This window comes from Rhinolophus sinicus, chromosome 2, assembly GCF_057876585.1.
Source record: "Rhinolophus sinicus isolate RSI-liver-muscle chromosome 2, RSI-T2T, whole genome shotgun sequence".
Lineage (NCBI taxonomy): Eukaryota > Metazoa > Chordata > Mammalia > Chiroptera > Rhinolophidae > Rhinolophus > Rhinolophus sinicus.
The window spans coordinates 119,181,452-119,207,730 of NC_142502.1; the positions used below are offsets into that span (position 1 = coordinate 119,181,452).

At 43.9% G+C, this 26,279-nt stretch overlaps 1 protein-coding gene across 6 annotated transcripts in view; it reads left to right on the forward strand.

The window, feature by feature from the left end:
• TGFBRAP1 (transforming growth factor beta receptor associated protein 1) overlaps positions 1-26,279 on the forward strand; it is a 68,382-nt gene that overhangs the window by 28,955 nt on the left and 13,148 nt on the right. For all 6 annotated transcript variants that reach the window (XM_074332477.2, XM_088795963.1, XM_074332475.2 and 3 more), the window contains 6 exons: positions 1,269-1,969; positions 10,196-10,390; positions 12,535-12,689; positions 19,889-19,971; positions 23,032-23,373; positions 25,132-25,189. In XM_074332477.2, coding sequence (XP_074188578.2) covers positions 1,269-1,969; positions 10,196-10,390; positions 12,535-12,689; positions 19,889-19,971; positions 23,032-23,373; positions 25,132-25,189 — 1,534 coding nt within the window. The remainder of the gene's footprint in view (positions 1-1,268; positions 1,970-10,195; positions 10,391-12,534; positions 12,690-19,888; positions 19,972-23,031; positions 23,374-25,131; positions 25,190-26,279) is intronic.

The following is a 26,279-nucleotide window of genomic DNA, read 5'->3' on the forward strand; positions in this document are numbered from 1 at the left end:
AAGTGAGCCTCCCAAGGTCACATAGCTAGTAAGTGACAGGAAAGGGATAGGAAGAAACTCTGGTGGTGTCCAGTGGGAAAATCTCATCCCCAGATCTGAGATGCCCTCCTTCCTGCTAATATGTTGACTCAGGAAAGGAAACCAGAGACTTTACACGTGTGTGGCTATTGCCGCCTCAGTGGACAGGGTGTATACGAAATGATAGAAGTCTAAAATCTCTAAGGTGATTCCTCTCCTTCCCTAATGCATGAATCTTTGAATATTTCCAAGAACTTTTCTAGCCTTTGCTGGAATGCCTCAAAGGACAGGAATTTAGTCTCTCATGAGGCAACCCTTTTTAGGACAGCTCAAAGTGGTAGAAAAGTCCTAAAAGCCTCCCTCTGACTCCCACCAGCCTTCTGCAGTTCTCTTAGAGCTCCAGGACCGCTCTGTCTTGTTGAGGGCATTAGGGATTACCTGCCACATGTGAGTCTGCTTTCCCGCCAGCTGAGAAATCAGGGGATAGCCGTCTTGCCCATTTCTGCTGCCTCTAACTTTGTAGAGTGTGAAACCAGAGTCCACTTCAGAGGAAGAAGTAGGAAGCCATGGGTTAGAGTCGTGGGCAGTCAGTGTGAGTAATCTTCAACTGACATGTCAATGCCCTTCTCAGAAATCCATTGAATATCTCAACTCCTCACCTGAAAGACTAGGATTGTCGAGGCATAGCCACACTACTCAACATGAACACATTTACTCTAGGAGCCAAATATAGTGCTGGGACCAACATGCATGCCTCATTGGGAAGAGTACAAAGGCATGCAAGGTGTGGTTCCTGCCTCAGTATTTCTGACAGATCTGGTGCAGTCATGTACTGCCCGCCATTCACTTAAACACAAAATCAAGTGACCGGAGAAGCTCAAGGGAAGATCAGTGGGGATCATTTTTGCCTTTTTCCACAGTGTTTTTGTTATGTTGTATGTGGGTGAATATGTGTACTTGTCTTCTCCCTACAGGTATGTCTCCCAAGAATGGTGTAAGGAAGCTCCATATAAAACTGAGCTCTGTGGAGGATGAGCAAGGTGGCTCTCCTGCTGGGGTCTCCCATTTGTCTGGTGGGAGGAGGGCGAGGGGGAAATCTGTTCTATCCTTCACTATTTTTTCACAGTGTCGAATGATTAGCTTTTCCTGAGATGGGAACTGAGGAATTGGTGTATATTGATTGCATCCTGGGATGGTTCTGCCGCTTCCGTGTTACGCTAAGTTCCCTCTTCCTTTTCCTCTTCCCGCAGACCAGCAGCAGGCATGATGAGCACCAAGGCCTTTACGTTGGTCTCTGCCGTTGAACCGGAGCTGCTGATGGGCGACAAAGAGCGAGTCAACATAGAGTGTGTGGAGTGCTGTGGCAAGAACCTCTATGTGGGAACCAGCGACGGCTTCATCTACCACTTCCTACTGGAGGAGAGGACCCTGCCCGCCGGGACAGCCACATTCACTGCCACGAAGCAGCTGCACAAACACCTGGGTTTCAAGAAGCCAGTGAGTGAGCTGCGAGCGGCATCGGCCCTCAACAGGCTGCTGGTGCTCTGTGACAACTCCATAACTCTGGTCAACATGCTGAGCCTGGAGCCTGTCCCCTCAGGGGCCCGCATCAAAGGGGCCTTGGCGTTGGCCTTGAATGAGAACCCTGTGAGTGCGGACCCATTCTGTGTGGAGGTCTGCATCATCTCTGTCAAACGCAGAACCATCCAGGTGTTCATGGTGTACGAGGACCGGGTTCAGATTGTCAGGGAAGTGTCCACACCGGAGCAGCCCCTGGCCGTGGCCGTGGACGGCCACTTCCTGTGCCTGGCTCTGACCACCCAGTATATCATCCTGAACTACAACACGGGCGCCTCCCAGGACCTCTTTCCTTACTGCAGTGAAGAGAAGCACCCCATCGTCAAGAGGATAGGGAGACAGGAGTTCCTCCTGGCGGGCCCGGGAGGACTGGGTGAGCAGCATGCTGTCACCTCCGCCAACCTCCACCTCCCACCTGCCCTTTATCTGTGCTATCGCCATGAATTCATGCTGAAATTTGGGAGGGAGATTTCACTTTTTTTAAAAAAACTTACGTATTTTTTATTTCTGGAATTTTTTTATTTTGAAAAATTTATTTTTCAATTACCATTGGAGGGAGGTTTTAATTGTGAAAAATAGATACTCATGAAGAGTATTTGCACCATTGAGGGTATGTGTGGCAAGATATTAACAGAACTGCATAATCAGTGTTTGCTAAAGTTTCATTAGATTGTTTTGTGAATGCGGGGTTAATGGAACAAAAGTACATGGGTCATAAAACCAGTTTTATTTTGTGCTAATGTGGAGCCTGAAAATGGCTCCAGGGAGAAAATTCCTTTAAGTAAATAACTACAAAAGTAGAAATCTATAAGACTTCCTGATAAGATTTTTCTCAAGTGGGTGGGATTGTCAGTGGATGGTTTTTTACTTTTCATTCTAAAAAGGAGTTGAGGTAGCTCACTGATAGGTCTTTTCAGATGTGGAGACTTTAGTGTTACATCCATCATTTTCTCTTAATTGGCAGCAATTTCATCCCACCAAAAAGGCACCAGTGGCCAGCACCTTAAAAGGGCTTTGGCTGTTTTTTATTTTTACGGCCTCCCTAATTCTCTTCACTGCCTTCTCAAAATTAAGAATCAGAGCTGTTAAGTCACTGTGGGCTTGTCCCTGGGGTTCTTGGGGTTTTCTTTGGGTCATGGAGGCTCACAGTAGGATTTGTGTGCAGGGTGCTGGTGAGCATGAGTGCCCCTCAACACTGGTATTCTCTAACCGCAGTGAAATTGTGTGTAGGCGTCTCATTTCACAGTGATGGGTACAGGCATTTTCTGGTGATAACAAAAATTGAGGTCATAAACGAATTAGTGTACACGTCATGATTTTCACTTTTTTAAATAGACTTTATTTTTTAGGGCAGTTTTAGGTTCATAGCAAAACAGCAGAAAGTACAGAGTTCCCATATACCTTCTGCCCCTAAACACACACACAGCCTCCCCTCTATCAACATCTCCCGACAAAGTGGTACATTTATTGCAATGGATGAACCTATGTTGACATTATCACCCAAAGTGGGGTTCATTCCTGGTGTTGTACATTCTGTGGATTTGGACAAATGTATGATCACATATACCCATTGTTATGGTATCAATGGTATGTACTCTACCTACGAGTGTTCAGCCCAACTCCCTCAACTTCTGGCAACCACTGATCTTTCCAGAGTGTCATTTAGTTGAAATCAGACCACATTGGCTTCACTTGGTATTATGCACTTAAGGTTCCTCCATGTCTTTTCATGGCTTGATAGCTCAGATTTTCACCTTTGGGGAAAAAATTGTTTTACCCCACCACCTTTTTCTTTAAAAAAAAAAAATTTGCAATTTTAATGAAAAAATTTTATTATGGAAAACATAAACGTCGATAGTAAAAAGAATAGTGTAGCGAATTTGAAGTACCTATCACCCCACCTCAGCCCTTACCTGTCTTTGCCAGTTGTTTGGTTTATACACCTAACAACTCCCACTGCTCGATTATTCTGAAGCCAGTAACAGACATCATAGCATTTTACCTGTAAACATCAGTATGTAATTCTAAGTTATTTTTAAAAGAAGAAAATCACAATACCATTACATATCTAACAAATATTTAACAGTAATTCCTTAATATCATCAAATATCAAAGCATGTCTTATTTCTATTATCATACATATAGAGACATACATAAATACGTACATGCATACGTTTATGTTCAAGTATGTGTATGTTCATTTTTCAGTTTGTTTGAATCTGATTCTCACAAGTCCCGTACATTACAATGCTTGATAGATCCATTAAATTTCTCTTGTCTTTAGGTTCTGCTTCTTTTTTTGTTTTTTTTTAACTCTTTGTTGAAGAAATTAGATCATTTCACCTATTACTTCCCACAGTCTGAATTTTGATGATTTTATCCTCTTATGTTGTTAACTATGTCAGGCTGACCTTTGTGTTTCCTGTAAATTGATAATTAGGATGACAGGATTGATCAGATTTCAGTTTGTTTTTGTTGTTTTTGTTTTGTTTTTCAGGGAGAGATAAGACTTCTTAGGTGGTGAAGGACTTCTGTCTGGGTTGCATAATTTCTTTTTATCTCTCTTTGTAAGGTTAATAGCTGTTGACGAATATTGCCTAGATCCTTTAAATCATTAGGGGCTGCCAGTGGCCACATTTTATCTCTGTCCCTTCCTCCTTCATATGGGAACTGGAATGCTTTGAGGAAGAGAAACTTCTCTTAACTATTTGGTTGCCCCCAGGTACATTGTGCAAGAAAGGCAGGATGAGGCCTTCATAAGGTGACCCCTTCTGTCTTCCAGAAGTGACTTTTTTTAAGGAATCATACAGAATTGTGGATTTCCACGTATAGGGTGTGTTTGGGTCCAGCTGTGCTGGTGGGCAGATTGACCCCTGAGTCTGCTTCACATGACCCTAGAACTTTGATAGCTTTCTTGCCTTCTGGTATGACAAGGTGTTCCAGGTTCTCTCGGTACATCTCCCACCCTAGATTGGGTGTCAGCCATTTCTCCAAGGACCCCTGCTGTTTAGAAACCATAGTCTGGGTGTTAGCGGTGCTTGTTGTCCATTGTTTCTAGGCCTCTTCAGTACACAGAGCTCGGAAGGATGCCCTTCCTAAAGATGAAATTATGAGATCTTATTGATAGAACTAGTTCAGGGCTGCAGGATATCGACCTGGGCTGCAGGATATCGACCTCGTCTGCCTGTGTATATTGACCTGTACGTCCTTTCAGCCACACCCAAAATCTTTTTTTTTTAGTGAAGCAAAGATTTTTTTATTACAGCAAAAGTATAGCTCTCTTATGAGAGGAGGTACCTGAAAATGGGATGCTCTGAAAAATCTTAATAAACTACCATCCTAACAGTTGTTCTTTTGATTTATCCCACAGTACACAGTACAGAATGACAATTCTGACACTACTATGCTCACAGTGTAATTACTGAAAAAAGTTTGATTGTTTATAGTTCTTTTTGTCCTTAGGAGGGCAGGGTGTATACAACCCATTAGGAATGTATGGTCAGTCACATTACTGTGTTTTAAAGAAACGTGGAATAGTTCCCCTCTGTATGGTTATGCCACCAACTGGACATACAGTAGTTAGATTGACTTGTTTCACTTTAATTTTGATTTTTAGAAATTGTTTTATTTTATTTTGTTTTTCGTTATGTAAATATTTACAAGGTTCCAAATCAGTTTGATCCAAGAGCTTATATCCTGTCTCCTTCACCTATTCTCTCCTTCCCCCATAGGTAACCTTTATTTCTATGGTTTATCCTTTCATTTTAGTGTTCCTTATATATTTGAGATACCAGCTTGTTGTCTGTTACCTGTTACAAATATTTCCAGTTTTTACCAAGCAGAGGCTTTTCTTGAACATTTCTATTTAATCAAATGCATTCACCTTTTTGCTCTACTGCTTCTTGATTTTGAGTCATGTCAGGGATGTTTCCCCTCTTCCAGGTTATAGAGAAATTCACCTATGTTTTCTGCTAGTAATTTTATGGCTTCATTTCTTATAGCGAAAAGTCTAAGTAATGGATTCAATTTTATCCTTTTCTATATGACTGTCCATTATCCCAACAAACTGATAACAGGGTCCTCCTTTTTCTCCTTGACTCGGTGGCTGCCTTTAGTGGACACTAAATTTCCTTATGTCATTGGGTCTGTCTCTGGATTTCCCGTTTTGTCCCATTAGTCTGTTTGCCCATTCATGAGCCAATACCTGTTTCAGTTATAAAGACTTTATAGTGAAAAGTATTTGATTCCCACTTTCGTTGGTTTTAGTGTTAAGATGGAAGGGAGATGATAATCAATCCTATTTAGGATACATTTTCCTTACGCCTACTCTATCTCAGCTACGTGGGCATCATGCTCGATGAACTAAGCTCCGTAATTGTTGTTCTGCTTGTAATTGACCCAAGTATAAGGAAATTGGAAGGTCACGTGTAAGCTCTCTTATATAATACATTACCTGTGTACAGGTTCTGTATACAACAGAGCAGTCGCCACCGTCCTTATATGGCTTCAGAAATTAAGTTCAAACAAATTATTATACTGGATGCGGATGCACTTTTAGAGATTGGAACGCTATGGATTTTCATTTTGCCCACCTTCTTTCTGAAGATGACATAAGCCAACTCCCATGTCATGAGAAAATGGCTCTTTTGCCTTAAATTTTGCTGTTTTAAGCAATATTTTGTTGAATATTTCGTAATGCAATTGATTGCTGTGACTTTAAACTCTGTCCTTTGATAATTCTTCTTGAAAAAAAACAAATGATTCAGCTATTGCTCACGCCACATGGCTGCTCCCCTCCCACCTCAGATAAGGGGGTCCATGGATATTTAGAGGGTGCACAATTGAAAATAATTGTTTTGAAGGGTTTTGACCATTTACGAATTTTGTTACATTTGCACTCCTGCAAGAATATAGAAACAATAGAGTGTATCGCCTACTTAGCAAGCATATAATTAATTGTGGGGTCTGACTGACAATACCCTGAGTTCCTAAGTGAATCTGTGGCACCTTATGCTGCTTGACCTTTACTCCCTAATTGCCAGTTACTGCTTTGCTCTTTTATTCTAGTGAAATCTTTGGCTTTTCTTTTTGTGTAGACGCCTTTGTTCTTGCCCTCTGGTTTCTGCCCTTTTCATTTCGACAGCACTGTGCACTGCACACACAGTTTTCGGGTCAGGTGAGGCTCAGCCATAAGCCGGTAGACGCCGCAGCCCTTTTTTAATCCCAGGATAAGGCTGGACTATGTTTTGGTGTCCATGTCCCATGAGAGTTTTGCTGTACAGAACAGTTATTTCACCCAAAATTCAGCGGAATCCTCGGGATTAGGTACATTTACCAAAGGCCTGGGTGAAGGAGGCGGGCAAGGAGCCGGTGCCCCAGTCGCTTTTCTTTGCCCTGTAGGCTCTTTAGTGGCTGGTTCTAAATGCATAAAAGACTCAAGAGTGTGCTAACCTCCAAAGCTCAGTCTTGATTTCAGATTCTTAATGCTTCCCATAGCTGTGCACCTCGTGTTTGTGTCCTTCGGCATTTTCAAATGCTGTTTGGATACTTGGGCTATGCAGTTGGTGGGTAAATTCAGACCTTAGTTGCACGCTCTCTGTCCCTGTGAAACATTGACAGGAATACCACGTCCTGTGCCTTCCGTTTGGCCCATCGTCCCCCCTCTGGGACTAACCCAGACCACCATTCCTGCTCACTCCTGCCTTTAGCTCTGCCTCATCTCAGTGTACTCGTCCACAACCCCATGCAACTCCTGACCTCTTACCTGCTTTGGAAGGAAATGAGAACAGAAGGCCCCCCCACCCCAGACTCAGGAGCAGCCCTTGGTTGGGACGTACAAAAACGTGTCCTCTTGTGTCGTCTTGTATTCTACGCTGACTTAGTGTGCCCTGTGCAACCATTTGTCCCCCTTCCAGAAGGATGCTGTTACCCCGAGAAAGCACTTGAACTCCGGGCTCTCCTCTCCCAGAGGCTTCCAGTCCACGAAGCGCAAACCTTGCCTCCTACCCAGCCCTGCCTGCTTTTCCCTGTGTTTAGACCTGGCCCAGGTCTGTTAATCCTGAGCTTAGCAGCTGCACACTGGCCTTTGACTCACCCTCTCACTGCTCCCACTAAGTCAGGTGCCGGGTCCCTCAGGAAGTTACCCAGCCTCCTCTCTTGTACCCCTAGCCCTGGCCTAAGGCCTTCTCCCTGGTGGCAGGCAGCTGCCTGGCCTCCCCAGTGTCCTGGGCTCTCCCTGCTTCAGAGCAGCCTCCACCTCCAGCCAAGTGGCTTTTCTAAAGTACTTGTGACCCTGTAACAGAATCAGGCCGCACTCCTCAGCCTGACTCTCCAGGTCAGCGCTTCGTGCTCTGACCCTAACTGGACCTTCCAACCCTCTGTGCCCCAGGAAGAGTTTGCACTGTTCCAGGAGCCGCTCCCTGTTAGACGGACACACACCCCTCTTCCCTGCCTCCCTGTGACCTCCTGCTTCTCACTGCGGAGCCCTACCTGCTTCAGCGTCATCTTCCTATGCAGAGTCTGATCACTGGGCTCCGTCTGGGCTTTACCTCCCATCAGCATTTTCTGTACCTTTCTCCTGCCTGGTTATCTCTGCTGTGCTAACTGTTTCTGTATCTTCCTTCGCCCTTCACTGCAAAGGCCTTGAATGTGTCTCCGTCTGTCTGTCTCCCGGTACAGACAGACGGAGACACACTGCTAATTCAGTGCTCGGCATATAAAAAGCAAATGTTGATGGACTTAAAATTGATGCTCAACGTGCTAATTTATAGTTTTTCTTTTTGTGTGTACTCATTTAACAAATGAGCTTTCCTTTCTGTTGGTGATGTTTTTACCCAGAGTCACACACTCTTGGTGTATTATGCTCAATTTTATTCTATTTCAAATGGCCACAGTGACCACCCTTGTGCTTACCAATTGGCGATAGATTTAAAGATAGGGTCACTGAATGAAAGTGTAGGTGTATATTCAGTTTTGATAGATAATCCCAGATTGTTCTCCAAAAAGTGTTTCCTCGTAGCATGTCAAAACTCCATACTATCAGTCTGTATATAGCCTTTGGCCAATCTGATGGGTAAAAGTTGTTTTTACTTTTTTTAAATTTAACTTGTGTTCCCCTGGTTACTAATGAACGTGGGGATCTCTTCATGAACTTCTTAGTCATTTGTGTTTTGTCTCCTGTGACTTACCAATTCATATCCTTTGGCTATTTTTTTGTTGAATTGTTAGTCTTTTTTGTAATGATTGTTAGAGACTTTAAATGGTCAAAGGGAAATACTTAGAGCGAGTGAATGGTTCACGTTAGGCAGTGTGACTCCTTAGTGGGAGATGCACGTACACACACACACACACACACACTCACACACTCACATACTCACACACACACAAAGCTTATTGTTCTCGCATCTTAACACTTCCGATTGGTGCTACTTCATATGCCAAGAGCCAGTGTTGAAAGTGTTCAGGGGACCAGACAACTGTCCTAAGTACAGCATTGTTGTGCACCGAGGGCCTCAGTGCGATAGGTGAGGGCGAGGCACGTACACCTGTGAGATCCCCCACGGCACCCATTCTCAGGATTGCTCTTAGAGGAAAAGAGCGACCTTTGTACCTGATTAGGTGCAGTACTTTTCAATCTTTGTAACCACAGAAAATTCAGGAGGGTCAGTGATTTCTCAGGTCTAGGAATTTTGCTCATATGATATGTTTGAGATACTATCCATTGTTTCAGTGTTAAAGTACTCCCGTATCGCTTTCTGCCTCTCTCCTCTCCCCCTTCTCTGTTGAGTGCGGTAGAAACCACTTGTCTCCTGCAGTCACATCTAATCATTTGCAACAAGAGCATCCTGTTTTTAAAGGTGTGTTATGTCAACTACTTTGAAAACTGAGTTAAAATGGATTGACTTGACTTTACTTGGTGAATATAGTATTAATTTTGGTAAGCCCAGAATCTGTGGACTGTATACAGTTCCATTTGGAAATGGCTCGCTTACTGCTTTATGTGCAAGATAAACTGTTGTTTAATACAGAAGGTGTTATTGACAAACTTAACTGGCACTGTCTTGAATTGCAAAATTGGTTCTATCTCTGTTTTATAGTGCACGTATATCCAAAATTAGACTTTAGCTCTGAGCAGGGACAGTTCCTGATAGGACGCCTGGTAGAGTACCTGGCACATAGTAGGTGCTCAATAAATATTTGGATGTATTCAATATTCATTGCTGAATGAATGTGTGATGAAGAGCTGTAACTTAGAGATGCAAACCATTTGGAGGACTGTATACAAAAGAAGGCTTATGAAGCTTTTAAAATTCTTTGAAAATAACTTTTTCCCTGCATGTGAGGACATGTGCATTATAAACCTTCATGTGGGTATATGTAAATACTTGTTTACCTTCATTTTTAATTGGAAGTAAATCTAAGATATACATCCTGGGGAAGCTAGTTCTCAAAAAACAAAGTCATTGAAGGTTCTTCACACATGCAATGTATTATATTATCTTTCCTATCTTGAAATATAATTATTTTTCCTGCATCTATACACTGGAAAAAAAATTCCCCAGTTATTTGAAGGTCCTCTTAACTCCTCCTGTTTTTCTAGGCATGTTCGCCACAGTGGCTGGGATTTCTCAGCGAGCCCCTGTGCACTGGTCAGAGAACGTGCTCGGGGCAGCCGTCTGCTTCCCGTACGTCATAGCGCTCGATCAGGAATTCATCACAGTTCACAGCATGTTGGATCAGCAGCAGAAGCAGACCCTGCCCTTTAAAGAAGGCCACATTCTACAGGATTTTGAAGGTACTGGGTTACATGGAAATCTTACCAAAAGTTAGTCATCACCCTTTTATGCTATTTCTTCAGTAAGTGCTGTTTAGGGCCCATTAGGATCAGGACTTTACACTGAGCGTAGCAGGATACACAGATGATGGTAATACAGACTCTGCCCTTGAGGGGCTCCAGGGTTAATGGGGAGAGAGACAGTTAAACAAATAGCTGCAGCAGTTTAAGAGCTCGATAGAAATGAAATAAGGACAATTAGGAGAGGCAGAGGTGGAAGTATTTCCGGGAGGGCTTCCTGAAGGAGGTGGCATTTGAGCCAAACCTTTAAGAGTGATTAGGAGTCAGCCAAGCAAATGTGGTGTGAAAGCACCTTCAGGGAGAGAGAAAGCAGCATGCACATCTGATCCAGAGAGAACCCTGCACGTCAGGCCACCCAAGCAGTTCAGTGTCACAGTGGTGCACAGCGTGTGAGAAGGGGGCTGTGAGATGAGGCTGTGGCAGAACAGGGCAGTCGGGGAGGGCTTCCTCTTGGGTGCAATGGTGAGCTGGGGCCGGGCGGGGGATTTATTGTATTTCTCCTAAATTTTATTATGAACATTTTCAAATGTACTGAAAAGTTGAGAGAAAAACAAAGTGAACCACTGTACACCATTCACCTAGATTCACCACTTGTTAACATTTTGCTGAGCCGTTTGAAAGTAAGTGGAAGACAGTCATGACGTTTAATCTGAAATACTTCAGCATGCACCTCCTACCATGTTTCCCCGAAAATAAGACCAGGTCTTATATTAAGTTGTGCTCCAAAAGATGCATTAGGGCTTATGTTCAGGGGATGTCATCCTGAAAAATCATGCCAGGGCTTATTTTCCGGTTAGGTCTTATTTTCGGGGAAACACGGTAAGAACAACAACATTTTCCTATATAGTCACAAAGTCATTTTCACACCTCAGAAAATGGGCTCTAATATCCTGCCCATGTTCAGATCTCCTCGGTTGTCCTAAGAATGCCTTTGATGATATTCCCTTGAAACCAAGAACTAATCTAGATTTGTGCAGTGCATTTGTCATATAAGGAGTTTGGCTCAGCAAACACTGCCTTTCCTGTTTGAGATGCCAGGCATATAAACTTCCTAAGACTCAGACCCCACATTCCGCATGTCAGATTCCGGCTGCGGGCCCTGACACTCACCTTGGAAGAGCACATTTCACAGCAGTGTTACGGTGCTTTGTACACAGACTGCAAGAGTTGGGCACAGGGTCAGGAACACCTGGAGGCTGGTGATGTAACCCGCACTAGGTCGGGACAAGAGACGCTTCCTGGGAAGGGGGACACCAGTACAGAGAAGACTTACTCATCTGAGTGTGAGAAAACTTACTCACTTTGCTGGTGATGATAGAAAACAGATCTGAGCAGAGCAGGAAGGAGACGAGGTGGGGAGGTGTGATAAAGTTACAGGCAAGGACTGGTGAGGGCTGGGTCAAAGCAGGCCGCGGGACTGGAATGGAAATGGTGGGTCGCAAGAAGAGGAGCCTAGGGAGCAGGAAAGGCCTGGCTGACCCTGAGCTCCCCTCACACAGAAAGAAAAGATCATTCCATTGCTTCCTGTGAACAGATAACGGTTGGCTTAAACAGTATCTCCAGAGGGAGCAGGGCTCACCTGCAAAGCTTTGCAGTAGGAGCTCATCTTGTAGTTCTGACTCCTGGGTGGGCTGCCTGTGCAAGGTCCCCCAGGTGCAATGATGGTGACAGTGTTGGCCACGGGCCAGGTTCACTTGCAGCATTGTGGGGAATGAATAAGGTTAGGCCACGACTTGGCGGTATTTGGATGGCGGGTGAGTATGAAATATTGTCCCACAGTTCAGAATGCTGCATTACAACCTTCATTTCCCATAAACTAACATGGAGAGAAAATAAATTTTTAAAGCTTTCAGGTGAGGTATATCATAATTCTTACTTTGGAAATGTAGTCTTAAGTGTTTGCCCTTTTCTGACAGTTGAAAGTTGGGGAAAAAGAAAAGAAGCATTGTAATTTTTCATTTCTGTAGGAATTCTAGTCTGATGAAATTGATCAATGAATCGGATCATGGTCCCGTTTAGGGGAAAGTGTTTTCTCGTAGGCATTTCGTTCTTCCCCTTTCCAACAGTGTCAAATTTCTCCCCAGGAAGAGTGATTGTCGCCACAAGTAAAGGAGTTTACATCTTGGTTCCATTACCTCTGGAAAAACAAATACAGGATCTTCTAGCAAGCCGTAGAGTGGAAGAGGCTTTGGTTTTAGCCAAAGGAGCCCGGAGGAACATTCCAAAGGAAAAATTTCAGGTGTGTAATTAGCTGGTCACAGAAAGCATGCCTCCAAGGCCACCAGTCAGAAAACGTTCGAATTTAACCAGGACCCAGCTGCGGACTACGTTTGTATCTGTCATTGAATTTCTCAGCACATGCACATTGTACAGAGAAGGAAACAGGCTGGGCTGAGGTGACCCTGCTGACAGAGGCCAGGTCGGGTTTGGAACCTCTGACTTAATTTCCGTGCTTAATATACCAACTTGTATTTCTAGTCAACTTCCTTCTTCAGTGGGCCTTCAGAGAAGAATCAGGGGCATAGTTCTTATAAACCCAAAGAGTAACATCAGGTTCATTTGTCCCATAATTTAGAATTTGTATTTGTTGGGCTGGGGTTGGATTTTAAAAGTTTAGATTCCTACTATCTACAGGAAAAGTTTTGTTAACCATACTAGTAAACGCTCTAATATCGCAGGTGTCCATCTAATTAATCTCCTTAAGAGAAAACTTTTAATTCACTTAAATACTAACTTTAATATAGTTGATATGGGAAATACAGTGGATATAATAATCACAAATTATGTCTCTTGAAATCATGTTCCCTAAAACTTGCTGCTTGAGCAGTTGTCAGGTTAGTTCAGCTGACTCTGCTTTCGAGAGTAATAAAACCTAATACTAGTGTGTGTACGCTTCGTATACATATCCAAATCGACTGTTAAAAGTTCTCATGAATGAATAATCCCTTTGATTGTTACCAACCGATCAGATTCTCACCTGGCTATGTGATTATTGTGGAATGAAATGATGCTCTTTGGCCTCAGTCCTACTTTATGCTGCTGCGAAGGGTAGATTCTGAAGGTGAGAGGCAGAATGTGTACTTCACAAAAGAGGGCGCCTTTTCTATATTTAAATATTGAAAAACTTCTCATCTTTGTTCCCAATTTTTTTTTTTTTTTACTAGTTTCAGGTGTACAAAACAATGTAATAGTTAGGAATTTACACCTCTCACGAAGTGAAAAACTGACGGTTGTTCCTATTTTGTTAAAATAAGACCTACCTGTCAGCAGTCGGCAGGGGGCAGCAAAAGCGAAAGGAAGAGCCCTCCAGCTCAGGCTGGTTGTGCTGAGAGCAGGCAGGCCGTGCTGAGAAGGTGCGAGATCAGATGAGATCAGACCACCATGGGGTCTGAGACCTGCCTCAGCCCGGCTTGCTCTCAGCAACTTTTTCCTCCCTAACGTCGAGCCCCATGAGCTGCCTCCTGTGGATGTGTTAGATGTCTACAGGGGCCACATGTTGGGGTGCCCCTTCCTTGTACATACATGTGTACATTTTAAGTGTGTGACGTTTTCTTAAAGAGGCTTTCAACATTCTTTGTCTGATTTTTGCTTTTTCTCCTCTCTTTTTGCCAAGAGCAGAGAGATGCAGTCGGCAGCAGAGGATATGAGGAGTCACCTTGCTCTCTAATCTGATATCCCAGTTGAGTTTTTTCCTTTCTAACGTGCTCCCTGCCTTCTCCCTGTTGTTCCACACACGTAGCTCTAGACCTGGAGACACACCCTTAGAATGATCGCAAATTCAGCTGTTATTCTCAGTGCCCGTTGTTACTGCTGGTGTGCAGACCCTTCTCCTATTTTGCCTGAATGATTTTAACAGCCTCCCTCACATCTGTGTAGTCCATTCTCCATGCCACTACAGGAATGATCTTTCTAAAATATAGACCAAATTTGTTGCTTAAAATACAGTGGGTGCCCCACTGCCGGAGGTAAAGTCCTCACCCTTAAAGCCCATCACGATCTGGCCCTGCCCACTTCTCTGCCCTTCTGCCTCTCCCTTCTGTCACACCTCTGAAGCGTCCCCTAACCCTGCCTTCCGCCTAAAAGGTAGAGAACACAGGAAGCTAACTGCTGTTGAGAACTACACAATAGGCAAGCCTTCTGCAAGGCTCTTTAAGACATCTTTTAATCCTTAAAACAATTCAGAAATAGCCAGTACCACCATCCAAAGACCAGAAGTCAGGACAAGTGAGATGGCTTTGCCTCTGGACATGAAATCAGGGCCAGCCCTCTTTACCCCGCGTACCTTGCTTCCACATTCAGCGGAACGTGCCATGTGCATTCACATGCCTCTCCACCCTCCCCCTGTGCTTTACTTGTTGTTTCTGCTCTGCTCTTACTGGAGTGTGTTTCCATACTCGAGAAGAGACTATTTCAGTACCTTGCTTAAATGTACCCTGTTCTCCGAATCCTTCCTTTCCTCCAGGCAGAACTAAAAACTGCCCTGTGCTTCTACAGCTGTGTGTGTTAACGTGTAGCACAGATCCATTTGGCCCTCAGCTCCAAGCTTTTCCGTCCTCGAGGTCCTAGGAAGACCCTGTTCCCTTCATCTTCCTCGCACCCTGCTCATGCCTGGGCTGAAACATGAAGGATGGACGAAGGGGTGATTCAGAGCTTTGAACTGGTCATCAGACAGAACTCTGGTGGAATGAATTGTGGAGCAGAAGCTGTTTAAAATAGAACCATAAGAGAAAAGCAGACAATACTGACAAAAAGGTTTAGAGATAACTTTCCTGAGTGTGTATGTGTTTCTAAGGATTAGTTGTGATGCTTTCAGTAGGTATCTTTAAAAGACAAGGATGCCTTCTCTTAAATGTAACCACAGTACCATCAATATAACTCCCTGAAATCAACACTTGATTCCTTCATAGATAGTGTCCCATCAGCGGTCACATTTCCCCAGTTGTCCTATAAACCTCTGGGTCTTGGCATTCTTTTTACCCTTAGAAGAAATCCCACTAGGGCTGACCAGTCAAATTTTAGACTCTGTTTGAGAGTTACCTGGGAGAGTTCTCTGTGCTGTACTGCCATCAACTCTTTTATAATGTATAGTTAAGTTCATTTGTTTCATTTGACTTCTGTTTTATAGGGATTGCTTTTTAAATTTAATTTTGTTTTATAATTATGTAAAATACATAATTCAAAAGTCAAATCAACAAAACAAAATGATATATTCAAAGAAGCCTAAATTCCTTCTGTCCCTTCACTCTGCTTTCTCCCTCCCCTTACTTCTCTTCCTCCCTGCCTGTCTTCTTCTGGTGTGAGGGTCAGTATTTTTGTTCTAATGGTTACCCTAATAGCATTAACTTTGTAAAAGTCCTGCGGTTTTCTTTTGTTGTTGTTGTTGGGGGAGGGAGGCTCCTATTGTCTATTGGTTCCTCACTTTGAGCGATAGTTGAAATTAGTAACCTCCTTGTTACCTTTTCCTTGTTTTCTCCCAGTATCCGTGTTAAAGTAATACTCATTTATTCCCAGTTAATACCTGTAAGACAGTCTGCAAGTATATTGTACTTTTTGAGTAATCACCCCATTCTCCCCTGTTTTTTGATGGTTGTATTGTCTTTACTTTTTCAGAGCCTACAGCCATCACATACTACCGTGTTTACCCGAAAAGAAGACCTAGCCAGACAATCAGCTCTAATACGTCTTTTGGAGCAAAAATTAATATAAGACCTGGTCTAATTTTGCTATAATATACGACCAAGTTTAACATAATATAATAATATAATATAATGCTGGGTCTTATAATAAATAATATAATATAACATAACATAATATAATACCAGGTCTTATATTAATTTTTGCTCCAAAAGACGCATTAGAGCTGATTGTCTGTCTAAGTCTTATTTTCAGGGAAACATGGTATACCGTCTCCCTGATATTTATCAGTCTTAGTTCCATAGGCAAATGTATATTGAATTCTCACCAACAATTTTACGTTGCTAACTCTAGTCAGTTACTTTTCTGAAGCAATCCTCTCAGGCAGGTGTTTCAGGATGAACATCTGGAAACACTGTCCCTGAGTTTTTGCATGTTAATAACAGTTTACTGCAGCCTTTATACTTGAAGACCAGTTTGGCTGGATATAAAATCTTTGACTCACATTTATCATTCAGTGAGAAATTTAAATAAGTTCCACCATTAACTTTTGGCAGTAAGCATTAGTAGTCAAAAATCTGATGAGAGTCTGAATTTTTTTCCCATGTCATGACTTGGTCTTTATGCTTGAATGCCCAAGGACTTTTTCTTAGTCTTGAAAGCCCAGTTTCTCAGTGTTGGCACTTACTGGCAAACTAGAGCCTGGGACGTCCCCTTCCACTGCCATTCTCAAATGGCCTGCCCAGCTTTCTATGGTTCCTGATAGAAGTTTGGTGACTCTGGCTGACAAGGCCTCACAGCCCCTTTTTCCTCTCTCCACTTCTTCCCACAGTTTCTAATACCACCCTGGTCCTGTAGTTGTTGGTGGTTTGTCCCCAGCGGCTTGTACTTTTGGGTTTATAGGCATGCCTTGTCACTTTGTGTTGTTATAAATGTTGTGCGGTTTCGGTTTTGTATCCCAATTGTTTTGCTTGTTGTTTTTGTTTGTTTGTTTGTTTGTTTGTTTGTTTGTTTTACTTGTGGTAAAACATAACATAAAATTTACCATCTTAACCATTTTTAAGTTTACAGTTCAGTGGCATAAAGTAAATTCATGTTGTTGGTCAACCATCACCACCATCCGTCTCCCGAACTCTTCTCATCTTGCAAAACTGAAACTGTACTGGCTTATTTTGCTCAGTATAATGTCCTCAAGGTTTATCGATGTCATAGCGTGTGTCAGAATTTCTTTCCTTTTTAAAGCTGAATAATATTCCATTCATTGAGCAGTTTATATTTCATTTAGGCAGTTACATATTAAGGAGGGGCCATAAAACCAGGTACACTTTGGATTTAGTGCTAGGAAGGACTGTTCTTTGCAGAAGCCTTTGTGTGACATTGAACTTAGACAATACAGCCTTGAAAGCAGGTATAGAAATCTCTAAAATAGAATCTTCCGTTTCACAAAATTTCCAGTTCCCCAAATCACAAAAGTTAGAAATCTCAATTCAGATATGTAGTTCTAGTAACGCAGGTTCGGACTTCAGTGTCTTCTTGCTCCCAGAATACATTGCGACCTCTTCCTCCCGGCTTGTGTTGGGCCCTCAGTCTTTGTAGAGTAGGTTTCGAGTGGCACTACTTACAGGTCTGCCGTGCTAATTTTCTGTCTTCACCTGGGGATTCTGATAGCCACCTTACACTGAAGGGCGAACTAGTAAGTTAAAAAGAAAGCTGAAGCTTCCATTGTTGGCTTAGCTCTGATGTTGGGAAGCTAAACAGACTTTCTTGTCCTCTGTCCTCCTCATGTAGCCATTCTTCTTGTCCTTTTCCTGCTGACCCCTCTGGCTCCAGGTTTTGTAGCTCAGCGTCACCTGAGCAGGTGGAGGTATCAGTCGGAGTGGACAATCTGGAAAGGAGACAGTCACTTTCAGAGAACCAAGAATTGGCTGTGCTTGATGAAATTTCTGATTAGGTGTTTTTAGGTCAAATTCAGTGTTGTGCTCTGTATCATCCATAGTTTCAACATCCAGGTGCTTGTATCCAGGAGGAATCTCTTTGCATGCTTCTTCCATGTCTACATGTAGCATTCCCAGACTAAAATATTGAAAATAACTCCCACGTTCTTGGAGATTGGGAGTGTTAGCATAAGTAGTTTTTATTTCCCATTAGGAAGGGGTATTTGAATCCTGCAGCCATGAGGAATAAATTGTTATTCAGCTGATTTCTCATCAACAAACCTGGGTGTCACTGAGAATTTTTCTACCACAGCTCATGGGTCGTTTTCATTCTTTTTGCTAAGTGGATGGCCTTTATTTGTTCTCCTTGTGGAAATGGAACTGGCATCCCCATGCAACAGAACTTTGACCCATTCCTGTCTGCTTAGTGTTGGGCAGTATAAATAGGCCAGTTTTTAGGTCAGAAATGACTGATGTCCGGGAAGAAAGACAAAAACCTGTGGTGAGAAGAGAAATGAAAGAAGAGAAATGTAAAGGCAGCCTGCCTTTTCTGACTTCTCTGAAGGAATTTGAAAACTCTTCAAATCTATAGCGAGAGCCCCTTTTAGAGCTGGTTTGAGGGAACGGGAGTGATAGCTTTTAGGTGCTGACTGGCCACTCTCCTCATTTCTTCAGTAGGTAACAGCACTAAGTACCTGCTGCATACCTGGATGAATCAGTGAGTGGAAAGATCTGGGCTCTCGAATCAGAAAGGTCTAGTCTTAAATCCTTGCACAACCACTTACTGCTTTAGTAACTTTGGGCTAAAATATAACATCTCTGAGCAGAATGTTCCTGTTTGTAAAATGGGGATAGTGAATGACAAAGTGGAAGGTCACAAAAATTGATCATATAGAGCTTCAGATCAATAAGTGCTTACGACACCGCAGATATTATGCTGGGAATGTGGGATACCAAGGTGGCTAATGTATGCACCTTGCCTTCTAGAACAGCATGATGGCCTAGAAGGTGCAGGAACTGCAGTCATAGAGTCTTTAATTGTGAGGCGATGAGGGCCTGTGCTGTGGTGATGGAGCCAGTAAGAACAGAGCAAAGAGACAGGCCCAAAAGCTGTTCCAAAACTTGAACACTGGCCTAGTTGGACACTGAAGGGAGGAGGATGGAATTAGAGACCCCACCAGACAACTTCCTAAAGTGTGTGTTGCTGTTGCCAAATGTTACAAGGCAAAGGGGCTCTGTGGCAAGGCGATGTAGGTAGTACTGGATTAAACAAACAGAAGCCGGCATCTTTATTGCAGGAATTTCCAGACTGTAATGTGTTCATGTGGGGTGTGCATCACCAGGAGGAACGAGCACACACAGCCTTTCTCCAGTGTGGACTAGGAACGCTTATTTGTCTATTAATTTATTCAGTGGTGTTGGCCTTGTACCCTGAGGGACACTCAGAAGTGCTGCTGGGAAGTGTCAATTCCAAGGGAGTGGCTTCTAGACTGTCAGAAATACTGATGTTGTTAGTATCCATCTGGACAACCGGAAGTAGAAGCAATCAATGACACCCTGCGAGTTAACGAGGAGAAAGGAGTGCGTTTGGGAAGAATTGGGGTTCATGAAAAAGCATCCATGAAGAAGGAAGAATAGTTAAATAGAAAGCTTTATTACAAGAATGAGGTGTTGATCGACATACATACACTCACACATATACTTGTATACTGAAATTAATTTCATATACACCTTGTTTTTTCTTTCCCTGTGACTTCAAAGTTCTACGTAATAATTAACGTTTCACCTGAGTTATGATTAGAAATTCAGTTTCTCCCCCTGTGATGATTTCAAGGTATCTATAAGAGATTAAAGCTGTCTTTCTTTACAGGTAATGTACCGAAGGATTCTGCAGCAGGCGGGTTTTATACAGTTTGCACAACTTCAGTTCCTGGAAGCTAAAGAGCTCTTCAGGTAATTTGAGGTGTTGGCAGCAAGACTTGCGAGTGCCCCTCTGTGGTTACAACCTCCCTACCCGCTGTGATGCTATGATGGGAAGTGCTGCCGTGGTTAGATTGTACTTCAGGTGGCAGTGGTGAGGCCTGTTTATAATAGCAAATGCCACCGGTGCTCCTTCCCTCCCCCAACCCCAGCCTTAGTTTAACTGTCCTGTATCTTAAAGAGAATAGGGGCTGATGAGGGGCGTACATGACAGTCCTGCGAAGACAGGAGAGGGAATTCTAAAAGTGAATTTAATTAACATGTGAAAAACTTTAGGAAAATGCTATTGTTCCCTTTTCCTCTTCTGCAAGAAGCTGTAAGTTTGGAGAAAGAGTATGTGCTTCTGGGAAGAAGACAATTCTTCCTCTAAAGACTTTGTAGGTGGCCTTCTCATCGTTAGGTCTCTCCAGAAGCTGCCTTTCTCTGACAGTGGCCCTCTCACCCTCCCCCGCCCCCATTGCAGTCACGGGTTTTCCCAGCTCCCTTCCTCTCAGGCTGGTGTACTTGGCGAGGCCGTGGTGGTTTATCTGCTTGCTCAGCATGCCTTGCAGAAGATTAAGTTAAACTGGCTCTGATAGTCTTTAAATACCCCACTGAAGCATTGCCTGTGGGATAGGTTTTCATAGTGTCCGACTAGAATTGGTTCTGCACAGTTTAGAGCCATCGAAAAGATAAGATGTGATGAAGCCCTGAATAGACCCTTCACATCCCAGTAGCAAGCAGAGCAGAAAGCCACTCTGCAGCACGCTGTCCACCGCCCAATCTGCAGGGTATTCGCCATACGGCTCAGGCCGCACTGTTGCCCACCATGACCTCACCTTTGCTCTGTCACAAAATTGGTTGTAGAGAACAGATTTCTGAGCCAAGAAGGAATTACTCATTGAATCACAGTGCCCTATATAACTTTTACTTAAGCAAATTATCCGTGCTGTTATCATCTGTTCCTGGAAAGATCAGTAGCTTTGGGATTTAAATAGATTCTCTGTCCGTTTGACCGAGGCTCTTTTCTGTTATATTTTGTCTTATTCCTGCAGTGTCAAAGGCCTTCTCACTTGGGTCATGGGTGTCCCCCAACTTCTTTTCTCATGGGTTAATTTGAGATGCTAAGTGAACATTCACTGATTTCGTAAGAGAATAAATGTAGGGCCTGTCAGTTGTTAATACAAGGTTCCTGTACTTCATACTTCAACCTCTTAATAGCTTACCTTTAAATTGACTGCTGCTCAGCTTTTGTCAAAAGTTTGAGGAAATTGATACTTGAAGATGCTCCTAAAACAAGCATGCCCATAGCAGACATTGCCAAAAACTCATGATTTTTTTTTTCCTCATTGATCTGGTACTTGTCCCCAGATTCCTTCTCAGTTCAGTGCTAGAAGCCACAACTGCCAACTAATTACAGTTGGCACCAAAGAGAGCACCTGTTTATCCTTTGTGTTGTGGAGACACATGCTGTGTGTCTAGTCCTCTTGGAGTTGTGCGGCCTGTCCTTGTATCCAGTCAGTCGACACTTCTCTCCCTGAGGAGACCTGGACTGCACATGAGAGCTGGGATCTAAGGAAAGGACAGCACCCCTTCTCCATGCAGTGTGACTGGAGTGGGTGGGAGCACTGCGGAGCTCAGACTTCCAGCGGGATTTGTCCTGAACCTTAAATGATGAGCAGAAGTTTTCCAAGTTGAGAATCATACCCTAGGGCAGGGTTTCTCAGCTGTGGCATTGTTGACATCTGGGGCTGGATAATCCTTTGTTACGGGAGCTCTCACACACTGTAGAATGAGCAGCAGCAGCCCTGGCCTCTATCCACTGGTGCCGATAGCACCTTCCAGTCATGACGTAAGTCTCTCCACACAGTGCCAAATGTCTCCCAGGGAGCCAGACTGCTTCCCATGGAGAACCACTGCTTTGGGCCAAGGGAACAGCAACAGCAGAGGCCAAGAGGCATGACGTGTGAACGGGGAAAACTGAGTGGAGCTGAGTGCTGGAGGGTGGGAGGGACAGTGGAAGTGGAAGCTTCAGGTGGTTTGGGGTCTGTTTAGGAAGGGTCTGAAATGCCATGCTAAGAGGTGTGCACTGTATCCTGTGGGTAGTACAGAACCAGTGTAGGTGAGAAGAGGGCCAGGTGGTTAAGAACAGGGCGGAAAGGAGACTGGAGACAGGAAGCTGGGAGAATGGAGGAGAGCCGATCAGAGCGTGAAGGAAGGCGGATGCAGTGCCTGTCACAGGAAGTGCAGATCCTGGGTCCTGCCTCAGAGACTCCCGTTTAGTATGTCTGCACGGGGCTCCAGCTCTGTTTGCTCGAGAGGTTTCCCACAGGTGGGTCTGATCCTGGGCTGGGGTTGAGAGCCACAGCTTGGTGGTGCTGCCATTAACTGTTACTGCTGCAGACAGGACAGCAGGCTGGAGGGAGGAAATGGGAGGGGCCCAACAATGAAGTAGACATGGCACGTCACTAGGTGTGGCTTCCTGGCCTCGCGAGGGCAGGGCACTGTGCTGGCCATTTGAGTTGAGTGCTACCTTTATGCTCCGAAAAGCTCTGGGAATGGCCACACAAACGCTTCTGTGTCTTCTGTTGCAAGATCATTGATGAGGAGATTGTAAGTGCCATTCCTGTAAAGTCCCTTCTGTATGGACCATTCAGTAAATCTGTTAATAATTTAATGCCAGGGAAAACATTGGTTCCAGGACTGTAATCTACCTTTGATCAAGCAGTAATGTTGTGTTTCTTCCTTTGCCGGGTTTCCAGGGAGCCCAGTGCTGACTTAGCATTTAGCTGTTCTGATATTCCACCTTCACAATGGTTGTGTGAATCTTTCACTGTGGTCCCCTTGATTGTTTTTGGGAACCAGGTGACAGCACACAGTTCACCAGCGCTTTGCCGTGCTTGCAAATGAGGATGGTCACTGTGGCATGCCTACCCAGATATCCAGCTCCCCACAGACATGTGCAGACCTGCACACCCCTCCAGTGTTGTTTTGTGTGCCTATGTGTACTCTCTCTCTCTTTTTGCTTCATTTAGTTTGACACTGTAATTGCAGAAGCGGCCAGCTTGATGTCCGGGAGCTGATCTCTCTCTACCCCTTCCTGTTGCCCACCTGCTCTTCATTCACACGGTCTCACCCTCCCCTCCACGAGTATGCAGACCTGAACCAGCTGACCCAGGGGGACCAGGAGAAGATGGCCAAGTGCAAGCGCTTCCTCATGAGCTACTTGAATGAGGTCCGCAGCACGGAGGTAGCAAATGGCTACAAAGAAGACATCGACACGGCCTTGCTCAAGCTGTACGCGGAGGCTGACCACGACAGTCTGCTGGACCTCCTGGTCACCGAGAACTCCTGTCTCCTAACAGACAGCGCTGCCTGGCTAGAGAAGCACAAAAAGTGAGTGTTCTCCCACCCGCCGCCCGGGGCTGCGTGCCTGGCCCTTCCCCGCCCAGCAGGGAAACTGTTGTGAAGCTGATGGGGCCAGGATGTTTGAGTTCCCAAGAGATTCATCCAGGGACTACCCTGAAATCATCGTGACAAGCCAGCGCCCCTCGGGTTAGATTACCGTCGTCATGGTCTGCACGCCAGCTGCAGGGGTCTGGGAGGGCAGCAACTCTCATACCAGTTCTTTAATAACAGAGAATACAATTTGGAATGAGTCCTAGGCCTTGTTAGTAAATGAAGTGATTCTTAAGAGTCCTTATATCCCATGTAGGATTCTCCTGTGGAAGACGCCTCATGGATGTTGGTACAATTAATAGGGCACTTTAGCCACTGATGACCAAGAACAGATAGAGACATGTGGATAAATAGACGAAGAGGAGGGCTTATTGATCTCATTGATAAAGGTTATGGCTGAGAACTCTGCCTTCGTCTGTGCACGAGTGTGTAGGCAGCCACCCCAGGCCTTGTGCACAGGCAGTTCATCCGCAGCGACGGACGTGATGAGCACCGGCAGCTCCTTCAGCAGGTGAAGCAGGTGGCCAGGGAGTCCGACCCTTCTGGGCCTCGGGTTTTCCCTTTAAAAATGTTGGGTGACCCCCCTGAGCCCCATTAAGCAATAAGATTCTTTGCCTATGAGTTCTGTTATGTATTTGAAATGGCAGACATCCTGAAGAAACCCCACGGGGACCGTGGCAGTTACATCACTCGATCCTGTTCAGATGCCAAGACAACATGGCTCATGCTGGACTCCATGTGGGTGCTGGTTTTCCCAGCAGGTTCCCTCGGTTTCTCCAATACCCTGTGGAATGGAGTGGTTTTGTTTAGGAGCCAGGAAATGCACTGACACCTCCTGGTGATTACTCGAGATGGTAGGGTCCGGAGAGTCAGTGAAACTTTCTGAGAGGTTGAAGGGTTCCAGCTAACAGTTTGACATCTTGAGAGTTTGCTCTTTGAGGAAAGAAATGCGACACCCCCTGGGTCACTTGCTCCAGTCACTTGCTGGGGAGGAGGAGGACCACGAGTGGGACATACCTACAGAACTTGGGAGCTTGGGGATGGCTCACTGCCCAGGCAATGCCAGTATCATTGCTAAGCCCTTCCACTTGCAAGTGAGAAAATGGTGGGCCAGGGAAACTAATCCACTTGTTCAAGGTCATACAGGTCGTAAGTATCGAAGCCTGAATTGAAACTCAGGTTCTTGACCTCTGGATGACCTCCCCCAGGACTCTCCCTGGAGTTCTGTTCTCTGCGATGCCTGGATACTGTTGGCCTTTATTGCTGTCATTCATGTTCACACTCCTTCCCCTTCTTCTACTGACAGCTCAGACAGCGTACCTTCCGAAGCCTTCTAATATTGGGTTTAATAATGGGTAACTGAAGAGATAGGAAATTATAGCAATATTTGATGCAGATTGTAAAGCAATTCCAAATGTGATTTTCCATTGTATAATTACAGTTTTGTCAGCTTGTCTTAGACCTGAATGTGATCCTTTTTGGAAATTGATAGGGCATATATTTTAATAGCGTAAGCAAATAAACAGAAATGAGGATCCTTTTGTTGTTTGAAATTTGTTGTTGAACTCTGAATTGAATACAGTATGGGGCCGGGGGTGTCAGGTGGGTACCAGGGCCATGGATGGTGCTGTGTGGGTGCCGCCCACAGAAGGTGGTAGTGGGGAGAGGGGCACTTACCACATTGTTTTCTTTCAGGTATTTTGCCCTTGGACTGCTCTATCATTATAATAACCAAGACGCGGCTGCAGTGCAGGTTAGTTAAAGCATTTTAGCATTATTTAAAAATTAGCACCGTTTAACTTGGTGTTACTTTAAAAAAAAAAAAAAACACAAATTAATAGAGACCACTTTTGCCTGATCTCCAGTCTTTTTTATAGGACAAAATTAATACTGTTTTTAGAAAGTGAATTCCTTGAGAAATGTTGGTCAAGAGTATTTTGTTTGTCTTACATCTCTTTAAAAACATTATCAAGATTCAGTTTTTAAAAATCTAAAAAATAAAAATACGACTTCTTTTTGAGGCAGAAGGCATAGTATATCTCTGCCTTATCAGAAAATTAAAACTATGAATAACTGTTTATAATTTTCTTTTAATGTTAACAAATTTGTGATATTAATAACTTCATGACAATGACTATTGCCAATGAGCTGGGTAAATTATTATTCCCATGTCATCTGTGACAAAACTACAGCTGACCAAGGCCTGTCACTGGGCCAGGGTCATCCACTGTTCGGGGGCAGAGCTGGGATTCGAACCAGTGCTTCAGGTTGTTCTGGCAGGGATGCAGAGCCTGAATTGAAATGGCTCCAAGTGTCAGTCTTGTCTCTTGTCTTGCATCTGACATCATATGACTGGTTTTGTCTCACGCTCTCAGGAGACTGTCCCCCTTATATTACGTGTCATCCACTGGTATCGTTTGTATTGTACTTTCCTCATGGTGCGTTTTTTGTTTTGTTTTGTGACTGGCCAAGACCATCAGCAGTATTCACCAAGCTAAAGTCAACTTCATGACTGTGGGAATGCCACACATGTGTTTAGTTAAACTATCGTGGTAACATCATTGCAGAATAGGTTAAAAAAAAAATGGATTTCCATTAACATGCTAAGAGTAGATTTGGGGGTCAAAGATAAAATTTTTATTTACAGCATATAATTCTAAGAATTACAGCTTGATATAAGGGTAATAATAGTATTAGCAGAGGTAGATATCGAGAGATTTGCAAAATTGAAATCATATGGAATAAATCTCTGTATATGGCAGAATTCTACTATTAAAAAATGACACATTTCAATGTATGTGTGATTAGGTTATTTGGTTTGGGGAATTCAGTGTTGAAGAAAC